Source organism: Haliotis cracherodii, unplaced genomic scaffold (genome assembly GCF_022045235.1).
Source record: "Haliotis cracherodii isolate W230 unplaced genomic scaffold, xgHalCrac1.p SCAF_32, whole genome shotgun sequence".
NCBI classification, from domain to species: Eukaryota; Metazoa; Mollusca; class Gastropoda; order Lepetellida; family Haliotidae; genus Haliotis; species Haliotis cracherodii.
In genome coordinates, this window is record NW_027266289.1 from 3,359,678 (window position 1) to 3,376,245 (window position 16,568).

General features: G+C 43.0%; 1 protein-coding gene across 1 annotated transcript; it reads left to right on the forward strand.

Moving 5' to 3' along the window:
* The first annotated feature begins 9,604 nt into the window (after positions 1–9,604).
* Positions 9,605–15,307, forward strand: LOC139477288 (ankyrin-1-like). Its single transcript, XM_071259842.1, has 2 exons — positions 9,605–10,167; positions 14,258–15,307. Exons 1-2 carry the CDS (start codon positions 9,873–9,875, stop codon positions 15,253–15,255), a joined length of 1,293 nt encoding a protein of 430 aa, XP_071115943.1. The 5' UTR covers positions 9,605–9,872; the 3' UTR covers positions 15,256–15,307.
* Positions 15,308–16,568: the final 1,261 nt, after the last annotated feature.

Sequence of the window (16,568 nt, forward strand, 5' to 3'; positions counted from 1 at the left end):
AACGTCTGAGACCTGCATCACTTCAGGCTTTCCTCCCAACTTAAGCTGACACGCCGCGATATAACTGTTATACTGTTAAAAGCGGCACTTAACCAAACTCACTCGCTCACTCACTCATTCACTCTTGCTTAAATATTTCAAGATTATTAATGTAACTACTGTCAGAAATGCACAGTACTATATATCAAGAATAATGTACATCTGGCACTCGTGATAGTCATAATCTGGAAATATACTGAGTCAAATTAAAAAATTCATATTTTTAAAAGTAATCCCATATATGATATAGAACGGACAAATGTATCAGAGAAGATTATTTTTAATCATTAATGTCCAAAGAAGGATTTTAATTAACGGTGGTAACCATAATTTGTTCCAAGCACCTACGGTATTCGGTGATAACATCAACAGTTTAAATCATAAGTCCCAAGCACGAGAATCTGATGGCACACAAGTTCAATAGCGTGTATGGCCACCATGTGCTGTGACAACTGCCACACAACGCCTCCGCATGGACCTTGTAATGCTTGTGAACACATGATTGGGAAGACGACGCCATTGTTGCTGCAAAATGGTGCCAAGATCTTGCAAATTCTGTGGTTGGTTCTGGAGAGTGCGCAGACTTCTGCCAAGAGCACCCCAGACGTGTTCGATGGGATTGAGGTCGGGAGACCTTGACGGCCAGTCCATGACGTTAACTCCCGCATTCTGAAGGAAATTCCTTGTCAAAATTGCTGTGTGGGGTCTGGCATTGTCGTGTTGGAAGATCAAACCGGGTCCATGTGCTGCCATAAAAAAGGCAGAAGTTCTGGTGCCAGTACCTGGTCGCGGTAAGCAGCAGCGTTGAGGTTGCCACGGATGACAAGAAGCCTGGAACGTGCATTGCCGCAGAAAGCACCCCACACCATGCCACTTCCGCCTCGAAATCTGTCAACTTCCTGAACACAACACTGGGCGTAACGTTCATTACGGCGCCTCCACACCCTCGCCCTACCATCAGCAAATCGAAGATTAAATCGGGATTCATTACTGAAGACTACTTGATTCCAATTCCTCTGATTCCATCGTAAGTGTCGCTGTGCCCATAATTGACGTTGACGTCTGTGTAATTGAGTCAGAATCGGCCCGCAGTATGGCCGTCGTGCTTGAAGGTGAGCAGTTCTCAGACGGATTCGAACAGTTTGCGCACTCAGTCTACCCCTAAAAAGTTCATTTCTGGTTGATGTAGCCGTCAAAAATCGGTTACGGAGGTGACGTAAGACAATCTGACGATCCTCTGCATGTGACGTCACACGTGGTCGACCTGGCCGAGGGCGATCAGCGCCGGTACCCGTTTGCTGTAGACGCGTCTGTAAATCATAAACAGTCCGTCGAGTACAACCCATCGTCCTTGCGACTTCAGCTACGGACGTTCCTGTCTGCAATATGCAGATGGCACGTTCACGTTGCACATTTGAAAGGCGTGGCATGACAAATGGCCATAAAGACTTTTGTTTTCTTGTGTTTTTCTTTTTTTGTTAAAGACTGCTAACAAGTATGGCTGAAAACACGTGCGGTATTATGGCCACGTGACCAGTTGCACGTGAAAAAACACTTTTGCCACTATAGTGCTGTGCACATGATTTTCATCGAATCACCTGCACAAAAACGTGTGTTATCTGAAGACAATACGTGGCCATTACTGTTTAAGTACACAATAAGGGCCTACAATGATTACTGGTTAAAATTTTAGGATTGTGAAGTTTTTAATTTGGTTCAGTATATGTTCGCAACACAAGTGCCTGTTGGATGATGTTAAGGGACTTAATGGTTATAACATTAGATCCCAAGGGCCAATACACTCAGCAGTATTCCAGCTATATGACGGGAAGTAAGTTATCAAGTCTCGAACTGGCAATCCGGTGATTGATATTGTGAGCAACAATCCACAATCAACCAAACCAGGGAGCCTGACCACCCGATCCAGTTGGTCGCCTCTTACGGCAGGAATGGGTTGTTTGGGAACAATCCTAACGCAGAATCCCCACAACCTTATTTATATCAGATCATTAACTCCGATATAATACATCTCTGTGTGAAGATCTCGTCACGCCTTGTTATGTAGCAGTAGAGGTTGTTGGAAGTTTATTTCTGATGATCACCAGCAACAAATGATTGAAAATGTTAAGTGCTGTTGTGGGCAGATTTTAACAGGAAGTGAGATTAGAGTTACCGCCCCTGGTTGTTGACACACGTCATGTCATTCAAAACGTTTTCTTGATGTGAGTTTCTATAAGGCTGGCTGAACCTATATACGAGCGGAAGGTCTGGGGTTCGATCCCCGCCCGCGTCATACCAAAAGACGTTAAAAGATGGTACTTGATGTTACCCTGTCTGGTGCTCGGCATTAAGGATCTGAAACAAGGACTGGCGGACTCGGAGTCAGTATACTCCTTGGGGTGTTCATTTTAGACATGGTATCTCAGTGAGCTAGCACTATAAATCGGCATCAGTCCGGACTAGTACAAGCAGCCACACACATGTGCCTGTAATAATCTTGGACGCGATGTTAAACCCCATTTCACCTCACCTCACCAAATTGATCAGTGTCAAGAAGTGTTGCCCTGGCATACCGCTCACCGCTACGTCGCCAGCGGTGTTTTCTGTAAAGCCGAACGCTCGGTAGTATAAATACCAAGAGGCCTATACCCTCTGTCGTCAATATACGAAAACCGAGTGCGTCGTGACAGAAATTCTGGTAACAACTCGGCTAGCTCAAAAACGTCGGTACGCGATACGTGCACGTGTGGCGTTTAGTCTCCCGGGGCGACGGGCCAAGAACCACAGCTGGAAAATAGACGCACGCACGCACGCACGCACGCACGCACGCAACGCACGCACTCAGGGCCCGTGACGACCCGGGGTAGAATAGGTCTTCAGGAACCCATACTTGCCGTAAGAGGCGACTATGCTTGTCGCAAGAGGCGACTAACGGGATCGTGTGGTCAGGCTTGGTTGATGCATGTCATCGATCCAAATTGCATGGATCGATGCTCATGATGTTAATCACTGGATTGTCTGGTCAAGACTCAATAATTAACAGACCGCCGTCATATAGCTGGAATATTGCTGAGTGCGGCTTTAAACAACAAACAAACAAACAAACAACTTCTGTTTTATTACCTTCAACTACCGTTTATTACATTTTTTTAAGGAGCGGCCGGGTAGTCTCCTGGTAAAAGCGTTCGCTGGTCAAGCCGAAATCCTGGTTTCGTTTCCCGACATGAGTACAATGTGAGAAGCCAATTTCTGGTGCCCCCCGCCGTGATTATCCTGGAATATTGCTAAAAGCGGCGTAAAATCATGCTCTCATTCACTAGAATATTAAAAAAAGTTATCCAGTATTGTCTGTGAACCGATAACTGTACGCAAAAGCAAAAAGCAGCATAAGTATATGTATTATATCTATCTTCCGGTACAATCGTCTTCCCCTGGAGGGGGAAACGGGTGGTCCAGTCGTCTAAGGCGCCGCGATTCGCTGTGCAGAGTTGCGTCCCTTGGGCACGCCAGAAACCTATGATTGTGGTTTCGAATACCGGTTCGCCCCGATTATGTTTCTAGGTTTGTCAGCACCATACCCGTGCTTGTGGGTTTCACCGAAGTGGTAAACGTCTGAGACCTGCATCACTTCAGGCTTTCCTCCCTCATTGAGCTGACACGCCGCGATATAACTGGAAAACTGTTAAAAGTGGCGTTAAACCCAACTCACTCACTCACCCAATGACTTCTGCACATCACACCTGTTACTTTAACCGTTGTGACAGCGTTCACGTTTTGATGTTACAGCGTTGTGAGACTACGTTGTCACAGTGTGAATATGTAGTCTCCAAGATTGGTTGTTACAGCGTTGTGAGACTACGTTGTCACAGTCTGAATATGTAGTCTCCAAGATTGGTTGTTACAGCGTTGTGAGACTACGTTGTCACAGTGTGAATATGTAGTCTCCAAGATTGGTTGCCACAACACTGAAGAACAATTGCCGTGGCATTCCTCCCACATTAAGCTGACACACCGTGATATCACTGGAATAATGTTAAAATCGGCTTTAAACCCAACTCACTCACTCACTGAACAGACAGGTATCAGTGGACGTAAGTCTGTAGACTCAAAGATGGATGGCTACAAAGTTGTGAAGAACAATTGCCATGGCATCCCGTCAGTTTAGGCATATAAATGCGTTAGTGCACAAACATATTTTTTGTTTACTGATCCATGTATCCAGCGAGGCCGAAGTCAGTCAATAAAAACATTGCTAGTTGTGAACAGATACGCATCAGTGGGTTGATGCGAACACGCTTATAGCCTTTCTGAAATTTCACTCAAATCCTTAAATTTAAACCTAACGAAAAGCTTCACACTATCACGAACTCCATTGTACTAAATTGGGAGATTCTGTAAACAGGAATTAGTTCCAGGTGTGCTGGAGTCGTGTTACAAAACTTCTGATTTATTTGTCTGGTGATCCTCTTTTGCACCATGTCAGCAAGGCATTCCACAGTTTTCTTAAACGAGCCAAGGATGTGGGACATAATCTCAATGTCAGTGTTCATTTTGTTGATGGTTCTGTACTGCTGGGCGGTACAGAAATGAGTGTCAACAAAGCGAAGTGCCATATCAAATCGGCCGAGACTCAGTTTTTCAAGGAGAGACTGCCTGAAAGACCACTGCATCGAGTTTATGTGCAGTGTGTTGAGAAGATCAGCAACCCTGCAGAGTCCTTTGCATCAAAATGTAAATATAAATGTAGATAATGTAATGAATTTAATGAGACTGTCCAACACATTGTCAGTGGATGTCCAGCTTTGTCGACATGATGGCGTGGCTCGATCATTTTATTACCGTCTTCGCCATACTTGTGGTTTTGAGTGAGTGAGTGAGTTGGGTTTAACGCCGCTTTTAACAGTATTCCAGTCATATCACGGCGTGTCAGCTTAATGTGGGAGGAAAGCCCGAAGTGATGCAGGTCTCAGACGTTTACCACTTTGGTGAAACCCACGAGCACTGGTATGGTGCTGACAAACCTAGAAACATAATCGGGGCGAACCTGGATTCGAACCCACAATCATATGTTTTTGGCGTGCCCAAGGGACCCAACTCTGCACAGCGAATCGCGGCGCCTTAGACGACTGGGTCACCCGTGCCCCCTGTGGTTTTGACACATGGTACGGCCCAATATGTTGGGAGCGTCATGGGAACTGATAAATACAAAATTCATTTGAATAGGCCAGTATACGGTCTCAGACATATCCAGGCCCACAAACCTGATCTTGTCCTTTTTTGATAAATCCAATGAAATCATTTATATTGTTGACTTTCGTCCCTATTGACACAGATGTGATTGACAAGATTCAGGAAAAAACCATGGCAAATGTGCAAACCTCGCTTTCGAGATGTCACGCTTGCATCCCAAGAACCAAGTTGTCCGACTCCCCATTGTTCTCAGTGCCTTAGGTTTGGTACCTCCCAATCTGTTGACTGACATTGGGGGCGTACCCGGGTTTGCTACCAGGAATACAGCCTTTCTGACAATCTGTGTAATGCAGAATAATAATCTGTACATAATAATGATAATAATAACAATGACTTAAATAACATTGGATCTATGACGAAGATCCATGGAGTGAAGACAGTTATATGGATTGTATTTGTTCCACCAGATCCTAGGAGATAAGAATGCTGTAACACTTCAGGAGTACGTAATACATCACGATTGGCAAGATTCCCAGGTGACAGATGAGAACATACGTCTCTGGCTTGGCTTACATGGAGGAATGTGGCACACTATTTTACGCTTGTGTGTTGGCAACTGCAACTCTGCAATCATGACATTCCACGTCAGTGGCTGGGTAAGTGAGTGAGTATGGTTTTACGCCGCTATAGCAATATTCCAGCAATATCACGGCGGGGGACATCAGAAATGGGTTTCTTGTAGTTTTCTTTGTCGCCACTTGTTGTTGGTAGACAGGACTTTGGTGACTTCCTACATGATGTTATGGTTTACGTGCTTCAGGATGTGTTCGGAAATAGCGGATGCCAGGTCGAGATTGTTAACAGAGGTCCGATGTTCTTTAAGTCTTGTGTTGAGGGGTCTAGGGGTTTCTCCAACGTACAAAGGAAACTACAAGAAGCCATTCACATCAGGAGACACCAGCCAGCCATGAACCGTGACCAGGGAGCCTGTCTGCCTAGTGCTTGGGATGTATTGCTTTGATCCTTTTCGGGGCCAATCACATAGCTTGCTACAATTTCCCCCTCGCTATGTTCATTCTTTCACCTATCAGTGCTAATTACACTCCTTCCCACCAACCCCCGTTTGCCCAGTGTCCATTACCAATTACTTAGCTATGATAACTTAGTGTTGGCTTCCGTCGTCTATTGCTAATGACCTGTCAACGCCAATCACATATTGGCTTCCTTTGTTAGCTTCTATCCTTTGTTCTTTTCCACCTTTTGTTATCTTATTAATTTTGTTGTCTTTACATATTCATATATATGTTCTGTCCGTCATGGCATTCATTCACTTGATGAAGGAGTAAGAATATACTCTGAAACACTGTCTTCCTCATAGTAAAGAAGTTGACATCCAAATATTCTCTTCCCTAACATTAAGCTGGAGTTATTTAAAAAAAGAAAGAAATCTTCCTAAGATCTGTGAAGTTACTTGAAGAGTTATTATTCCTTCAACACAACACTATTGTGATTACTGACTACTTGGTATCACACACAACACTATTGTGATTACGGAGTAATTAGTATCACACACAACACTATTGTGATTACTGACTACTTGGTATCACACACAACACTATTGTGATTACGGAGTAATTAGTATCACACACAACACTATTGTGATTACTGACTACTTGGTATCACACACAACACTATTGTGATTACGGAGTAATTAGTATCACACACAACACTATTGTGATTACTGACTACTTGATATCGCACACAACACTATTGTGATTACTGAATGCTTGGTATCACACACAACACTATTGTGATTACTGAGTACTTGGTATCACACACAACACTATTGTGATTACGGAGTAATTGGTATCACACACAACACTATTGTGATTACTGCATGCTTGGTATCACACACAACACTATTGTGATTACGGAGTACTTGATATCACACACAACACTATTGTGATTACGGAGTAATTAGTATCACACACAACACTATTGTGATTACTGACTACTTGGTATCACACACAACACTATTGTGATTACGGAGTAATTAGTATCACACACAACACTATTGTGATTACTGACTACTTGGTATCACACACAACACTATTGTGATTACGGAGTAATTAGTATCACACACAACACTATTGTGATTACTGACTACTTGATATCGCACACAACACTATTGTGATTACTGAATGCTTGGTATCACACACAAAACTATTGTGATTACTGAGTACTTGGTATCACACACAGCACTATTGTGATTACGGAGTAATTAGTATCACACACAACACTATTGTGATTACTGAACTTGTATCGCACACAACACTATTGTGATTACTGAGTACTTGGTATCACACACAGCACTATTGTGATTACGGAGTAATTAGTATCACACACAACACTATTGTGATTACTGAACTTGTATCGCACACAACACTATTGTGATTACGGAGTAATTGGTATCACACACAACACTATTGTGATTACGGAGTAATTAGTATCACACACAACACTATTGTGATTACTGACTACTTGATATCGCACACAACACTATTGTGATTACTGACTACTTGATATCGCACACAACACTATTGTGATTACTGAATGCTTGGTATCACACACAACACTATTGTGATTACGGAGTAATTGGTAACACACACAACACTATTGTGATTACTGACTACTTGGTATCACACACAACACTATTGTGATTACGGAGTAATTGGTATCACACACAACACTATTGTGATTACTGAATGCTTGGTATCACACACAACACTATTGTGATTACTGACTACTTGATATCACACACAACACTATTGTGATTACGGAGTAATTAGTATCACACACAACACTATTGTGATTACTGACTACTTGGTATCACACACAACACTATTGTGATTACGGAGTAATTAGTATCACACACAACACTATTGTGATTACTGACTACTTGATATCACACACAACACTATTGTGATTACGGAGTAATTAGTATCACACACAACACTATTGTGATTACTGACTACTTGGTATCACACACAACACTATTGTGATTACGGAGTAATTAGTATCACACACAACACTATTGTGATTACTGACTACTTGATATCGCACACAACACTATTGTGATTACTGAATGCTTGGTATCACACACAACACTATTGTGATTACTGAATGCTTGATATCACACACAACACTATTGTGATTACGGAGTAATTAGTATCACACACAACACTATTGTGATTACGGAGTAATTAGTATCACACACAACACTATTGTGATTACTGACTACTTGGTATCACACACAACACTATTGTGATTACGGAGTAATTAGTATCACACACAACACTATTGTGATTACTGACTACTTGATATCGCACACAACACTATTGTGATTACTGAATGCTTGGTATCACACACAACACTATTGTGATTACTGAGTACTTGGTATCACACACAGCACTATTGTGATTACTGACTACTTGGTATCACACACAACACTATTGTGATTACTGAACTTGTATCGCACACAACACTATTGTGATTACGGAGTAATTGGTATCACACACAACACTATTGTGATTACTGAATACTTGGTATCACACACAAAACTATTGTGATTACTGACTACTTGGTATCACACACAACACTATTGTGATTACTGAACTTGTATCGCACACAACACTATTGTCATTACTGACTACTTGGTATCACACACAACACTATTGTGATTACTGAACTTGTATCACACACAACACTATTGTGATTACTGAGTACTTGGTATCACACACAACACTATTGTGATTACGGAGTAATTGGTATCACACACAACACTATTGTGATTACTGAGTAATTGATATCACACACAAAACACTATTGTGATTACTGACTACTTGGTATCACACACAACACTATTGTGATTACGGAGTAATTGGTATCACACACAACACTATTGTGATTACTGAGTAATTGATATCACACACAAAACACTATTGTGATTACTGAATGCTTGGTATCGCACACAACACTATTGTGATGACTGACTACTTGGTATCATTCACAACACTATTGTGATCACTGAGTACTTGGTATCACACACAACACTATTGTGATTACGGAGTAATTGGTATCACACACAATATTCTGGTGAAGTTATCCGCTATGTTTGCTGTTGTGATCTCACATGTACATACAGGAAGTACTTATATACAGCATCCGTTTCTCTGAGCTGGCTTTCTGCCGAACACTTAGTCGGACCAAGGTTGATATCCTGCATCAGTACAGACTCTGCCCCAGGAAGATACACAGCGTCCTGCACAATGGAGAAGGCAACGGCTATATTCCTCAGCCTTGTGTCGTTGTGTGGTGTCAGAGACGCACATGCTGACACCAGTTTGACAGCCTTCACTGAAGAACTGAGGCGGCTGGACGGAGAGATGCTAGCAATGAAAGTTACAGTTGCCGGTATTGAGACTAAAGAGTGGGTAACAACTTTATCATGTCGGTGTTATCACTGAAAGAAGAACTGACTAACACGTTCATTCCTGTCTTGATGAAGGGTCTGGTGAAACAAGCGATTACTGACATTCTGAAAGAAGGTTACATTGAGGATATGATTAGCGGACGTGTTCGTGATGATCAGCAGTCTGAAAGAAGGTGTCCACAACACAAAGACACAACTTCAGGCAGTAACACAACAGTTGAGACATGTGGTAAGGGAAAGAGACACTTACAGAGGAAGTCTTGAAAAACTACGTGGTGAGTTGAGCAGAAACATCCATAGTTTACAGCTGCAGCTGGATGAGGCTGTAGGTCACCTGCGTGATGAAATGTTGCTGAATACTGCTCTTAGACAGGATCTGATGACATCATCATTGTCGCAGGTGTCATTCACGACATCCGCCACGACGTTTCCTGGAGCTGCAGGAGGTGAGACTTGTGTTTGCGACATTCTCGCTTTATATTTTATATGACAAATGTATTATGACTTCCTTTGGTACAAGTACCATATCAAACGCCTTACATTACACGTATTAATCTATGATTATGTGAGCACTGGATGCTATGTATGTCGACATACTGGTACAAGTACCATATCAAACGCCTTACATTACACGTATGAGTCTCTGATTATGTGAGCGCTGACATGCTATGTGTGTCGACATACTGGTACAAGTACCATATCAAACGGGAGCACGGGTGGCCCAGTCGTCGAAGGCGCCGCGATTGGCTGTGCAGAGTTGCGTCCCTTTGGCTCGCCAGAAACCTTTGATTGTGGGTTCGAATCCCGGTTCGCCCTGATTATGTTTCTAGGTTTGTCAGCACCATCCCCGTGCTCGTGAGTTTCACCGAAGTGGTAAACATCTGAGACCTGCATCACTTCGGGCTTTCGTCCCACATTAAGCTGACACGGCGCGATAATACACGAATACCGTTAAAAGCGGCGTAAAACTCAACTCACTCACTCACTCACTGAAAGTGGTCGGGTGCATCACTCTCATAGGAACCCTGGATCTATTGTTGATGGGTATGCGTAGATATGTCAACAATGCCCATATTTGGGCATATATGAACATTCATGCGCATTTAGATTTGTAACCGGTTTCAGTTTGGTTAGCCAACGAAAGTTGTTATGTACACTTAAATACATATTTAACGTGGGTAAGAAATAAAATACCACATCATTCTCGTCAGATACCATGTTTACGAAACGCGTGAACTTTCTATGGAATCTAATGAGAAAAGTTGAAGAAATCTATTTAAGTTCCAAAACAAAATACCAATCATATTTGACGAAAGGCAATAACTTGTCTGTGGCCAGTATTGATAATACTTGTGTGCTATATACAGTTTTCTGAACATCATGTTCTGTGTTTCTGTCTCGAGTGACCCGCGTCAGGATGCTCCCCGTGCCACACAAAAGCCTGCTTGACCCAGCAGATGGCAGCTCACCCCTCACCCCTTCGTTCAAACAGGACCGCCTCCGTGGTCTAGTGGTAGAGCGTCTGCCCGGAGAGCGGAAGGTCCGGGGTTCGATCCCCGACCGCGTCATACCAAAAGACCTTAAAAGATGGTACTTGTTGTTAACCTGTCTGGCGCTCGGCATTAAGGGGCTAAAACAAGGACTGGTCGGCTCGGAGTCAGTATACTGTGGGGTACTCATGTTAAACTGCGGCGAAGGTATCTAAGTGATCTAGCACTATAAATCGGCATCAGTCCGGACTAGTACAAGTAGCCACACAAACACACACACGTACATGCACGTCGCTATATAAGTGCGATAATCTTGGACGCAACGTTAAACCCTATTTCACCTCACCTCACCTCATTCAAACAGTCTCTCCAATTAACAACTGATGTATAGACCCTTTGGGATCCTCACTTGCTTGATGCGTGTTGCTGTATCCCAATCGCACTGTCGCAGATCGATGCTCATGCTGTCAATCAATGGATTGTCTAGTCTAGTCTTTGTTATTTACAGACCACCGTCATATAGCTGGAATATAGAGAATCTCACCCGAGTGTCTTTTGATATCAAATATATCAACACGAGTTGATAAAAGTGGAAAAATTCCGAGGCTTGCCGAGGATTTTGCCACTTTTATCAACGAGTGTTGATATAATTGATATCAAAAGACACGAGGGTGACATTTTATTTATCATCCAACATCATTCTTCCAACTTTTTCAATTTGTAGACAGTAATTACCAGTGTTTTCAGTGTAAAAAGTACTGCTAAAAGCTTCAGTAGCAGAGCCATTAGTGATGTCATTTGATTGTGACGTCATGGTAAACGATGACGTCACAATGGTCTGCAAAGTATTGTGATGTAATTTCATTGCAGCGATATCTACAATGTAGATATTGCTTGATCTAATCCATAGAGAATACTACACGCATTCTCGTTTGATACCATTTTTACGAAACGAGTGGACTTTCTATGGTATCTGACCGAGCAAAAGCGAGGTCAGATACCATAGAAAGTTCACGAGTTTCGTAAAAATGGTATCGAACGAGAATGCGTGTGGTATTTTATTTATTACCCACGTTAAATATATATTTAAGTGTAAAAACATAACAACTTTCGTTCGTTGACAGACCAAACTGAAACCGGTTGCAAAATCTGGTTGCGCATGAATATTGATATATGACCAAATATGGGCATTGTTGACATGTTTATGCATACGCATTCACAACATGCACCTGCTGTTCTGTTTGCAAACAAACCAGCACCGACGCTCAAGATCCTTTTGGAAGAAAGTCTTCAACTTATGTTAATTCAAGCGCCATGTTGTAAGTACGCAGGACACCGATAAGAAAATTTGAAATGTCACATTAGCGCCGCGCTTTGAATATCGGACCGACAGTCGGTCACACTGCCGGGGTCCCGTCTGTGCAATCAAAATGGTTCGGTTTCCTTGATCTATCAGCTGAATTTACATCATGTCCGTACCATTTTGGAAGAGGGAAATCAGACTGTTCGCCAAAGACATTCATGTTAACTGTACCACCCTATATACTGAAGACGTGAAAATCAACAAACTCAAATCTGCTTGCATGGTAGTGACAGCTTCGAACGATCGAAGGGCAAGGTCGCCACCGGAATAAGAAAAGACAACCGCAATCCACTCACAGCGTTTTACGCTAGAGATAGGGAATGTTATTGTTCACATTTGGGATGTTTGGGGCCACAAAATCAGAAGTCAGGCACACTTCCACGGAGTTTTCGAATGATTTGTATCGGAACTGTGAACTTTAAGTGATCTGGTCGTGCTGTCGTGTTCGTTCATTCATGAACAACACCTCCTGAAACAGCGCCACAAAATATACGCTTCAAAGGGGACACCGATGGCACAACCGGATCATCCCAAGTAAGTCTCGATATCTGTCCAGATAGTTTAAACAGACTTCATTTCACCACGCTTATCCTTATACGTTAAATTAAATTGAAAGTGGTCGGGTGCGTCACGCTCAAGGGACGCGCTCGATCGGCAGTCGTACATTGTCAATCGATTTACAGATCCAGCTCGATTATATGTCTGTAGAAGCTCTGTGCATAACTTATATAAAATGCAAACCGAATTTGATGCGTGTGACTATCTTGTTTGGTTTAATAAAGTGATTGTAAATACCTCTCGTTCTCATGAATTTCTTCAGTTATGCCTTGTAATCGCAAAATGAATGACGTCTCGCGATTTTTTTATGAATGAAAAAAGTAGTCCCGGTGTGACAGAGGTCACGGTTATCCAATCAAAACGAATAAAACAAGGTCAACCTTGTACGACACACGTGTGACGTACGGATTTAGTATCTTACCACCTGTATATTCACCACGTGGGTAATAAAAAGCGATATCTCATGTGGGAGCCAGTTTTGGATGATAAATTGCTGAGTACGCCGTAAAACCAACAAAACAGGCTGATATAAAACCAGTGTAGTATCTTATTATCCTATCAGGGGTGGTCGGGTAGCCTAGTGGTTTAAGCGTTCGCTCCTCACGCCGAAGACCCGAGTTCGATTCCCGACATGGGTACAATGTGTGAAGCCCATTTCTGGTGTCCCCCGCCGTGATATTGCTGGAATATTGTTAAAGCGGCGTTAAACCATACTCACTCACTCACTCACGCACGCACGCACGCACGCACTCACTCACTCACTCACTCACTCACTCACTCACCCACCCACCCACCCACCCACTCACTCACTCACTCACCCACTCACTCACTATTATCCAACAGCAGATACATTACTGGCTGATAATATCAAACAACTTTTTTTTCTTACATCATCATCTTATAACGCTCAGCCCAACGTACGTTACGACTCTCCAGCCACTACTGGATGTAAGAGACAGGTTTTACACATGTACATACATACCTTATTACATGGACCAGTTGCATCCCCTTGTGTGTTGTATTGTTGTCAACCATGGAGGTGTTTAATGATGTATCAATGTTCAAGACTTTGCAGTAGATGTATGACAAATATGGGATGTGTACAGCGTTTACTTTGTGTTACAGTGACTCCATCACCAGCAGACTGCGAGGACCTCCATGACGCCAGCAGGAGGGGGAACCTGGAGGAGGTGAAGCGTATCCTGTCGCTGAAGGTCTACGTCAACTGTAGACGGCAGAGCAGGACACCGGTGATGGCGTCAGCTGGGGAGGGACACATACAAGTGGTGGAGCTCCTTGTGGGTAAAGGCGCCGATGTGTCACTGGTGGACGGGGACGGTAACAACACCCTTCACTGGGCCTGTTATGGAGGAGACGTGGAGACGGTAAAATTTGTCCTGTCACTGAACGTGGTGGACATCGAAAGTAGAGGAATAGGGAGCTGGACACCGGTGATGGTGGCAGCACGGCGGGGACACATGGAAGTGGTGGAGCTCCTTGTGGGTAAAGGAGCCGATGTGTCACTGGTGGATGTTCACGGTTACAACATCCTTCACTTGGCCTGTTGGGGAAAACATGTGAAGATGGTGAAGTTTGTGCTGTCACTGAACGTGGTGGACATCGACAGTAGAGGATATAGGAGGTGGACACCGATGATGGTGGCAGCACGGCGGGGAAACAGAAAAGTGGTGGCGCTACTTTTGGCCAAAGGGGCGGATGTGTCACTGGTGGACGCGTACAATGACAACATCCTTCACTTGGCCTGTATGGGAGGACACGTGAAGATGGTGAAGTTTGTGCTGTCACTGAACGTGGTGGACATCGACTGTAGAGGATTTGATAGCCAGACACCGGTGATGGGGGCTGCACGGCAGGGTCATGGAGAAGTGGTGGAGCTCCTTGTGAATGAAGGAGCCGATGTGTCACTGGTGGACGATCTCGGTGACAACATCCTTCACCACGCCTGTGCGGGAGGAAACATGAAGACGGTGAAGCTTGTGCTGTCACTGAACGTGGTGGACGTCGACGCTAGGAATAAGGTCGGGCAGACAGCGGTCTACTGGGCGAGACGCAGAGGACATCAGCGAGTGGTGAAACTCCTGGAGTCTCGCGGCGCTCAGTGAAGTCAGTGTCGTGTTTGTGTAGCCGGTAAAGTAGGAAGGTGTCACAGACAGTTACGTGGTGTGTCGTTAACGTCGTCGTGTTTCATACTTAATTTTAAGATGAAAAGGTTGTTTTTTAATATAAATAAATCTTGTTAAAATAGTGTTTTTTGTCATTTTTTGTGTTTGGAACTTCCCATGATCAGGTGAGAAAATTGTTAACTAAGTGTAATTATAGATGATGTGTGATTGACATGTAAACATCGCATCTCGTGATACAAGTCAGGGTTAAATGTATGTCGTAGGGAAACAGACAACTGTTGGCTTACATCTCGCTGCACTCTGTGACCTCAGACTGAGCCGTGTTTCGTCAAGCTCATTTGGCGGCAAATGATCAATGGCGGTGACGTCACACTGCGGATTTCAAATCTTAGTCCGCTTTATCAAAAGTATTGTACAGTGTGATGATATTACACAGGTCAAACATTGTCATGTATACGGTATACATCAGTTGCATGGTATCTCAGTCCGCTTTATCAAAAGAATGTGTTTGTACAATGTGATCATATTCAAAAGGTCACACACTGTCATGTATACGGTATACATCAGTTAATATGCTATCTTAGTCCGCTTTATCAAAAGTATATGTTTGTACAGTGTGATGATATTACACAGGTCACACACTGTCATATTTACGGTATACATAAGTTAATATGCCATCTTAGTCCGCTTTATCAAAAGTATATGTTTGTACAGTGTGATGATATTACACAGGTCACACACTGTCATATATACGGTATACATAAGTTAATATGCCATCTTAGTCCGCTTTATCAAAAGTATATGTTTGTACAGTGTGATGATATTACACAGGTCACACACTGTCATATATACGGTATACATAAGTTAATATGCCATCTTAGTCCGCTTTATCAAAAGTATATGTTTGTATAGTGTGATGATATTACACAGGTCACACACAGTCATGTATACGCTATACATCAGTTATATGGTATCTTAGATTGCCTTGCGTGAGAACCGTTTTAGAATCTATACCGAAACGTCACCTTTACAATTAATAAACAAGTCATTATCCATAAATAGCCTCTACTTTGCCTAAGTCCGCCTAATCATAATTATGTGTTTGTACAGTGTGATGATATTACACAGGTCACATACTGTCATATATACGGTATACACGCTTGACCTCTCTGGTGTTTTTGCATCCCCCTGGGTACACCAGTGATTGTCAAACACATCAACAAAATGTCTAAATGCTGAACGGCACAAGGGAGACTACTCTGTTAGATCCAGGCACACACGGCAAGCCGCTC

Excerpts from the sequence above, each read along its gene's own strand:
- LOC139477288 (XM_071259842.1), top strand. The coding sequence starts at position 9,873 with ATGATCAGCAGTCTGAAAGAAGGTGTCCACAACACAAAGACACAACTT. Across the intron at positions 10,168-14,257 it reads GTTTCCTGGAGCTGCAGGAG|TGACTCCATCACCAGCAGAC; the intron begins GTGAGACTTGTG and ends TTTGTGTTACAG.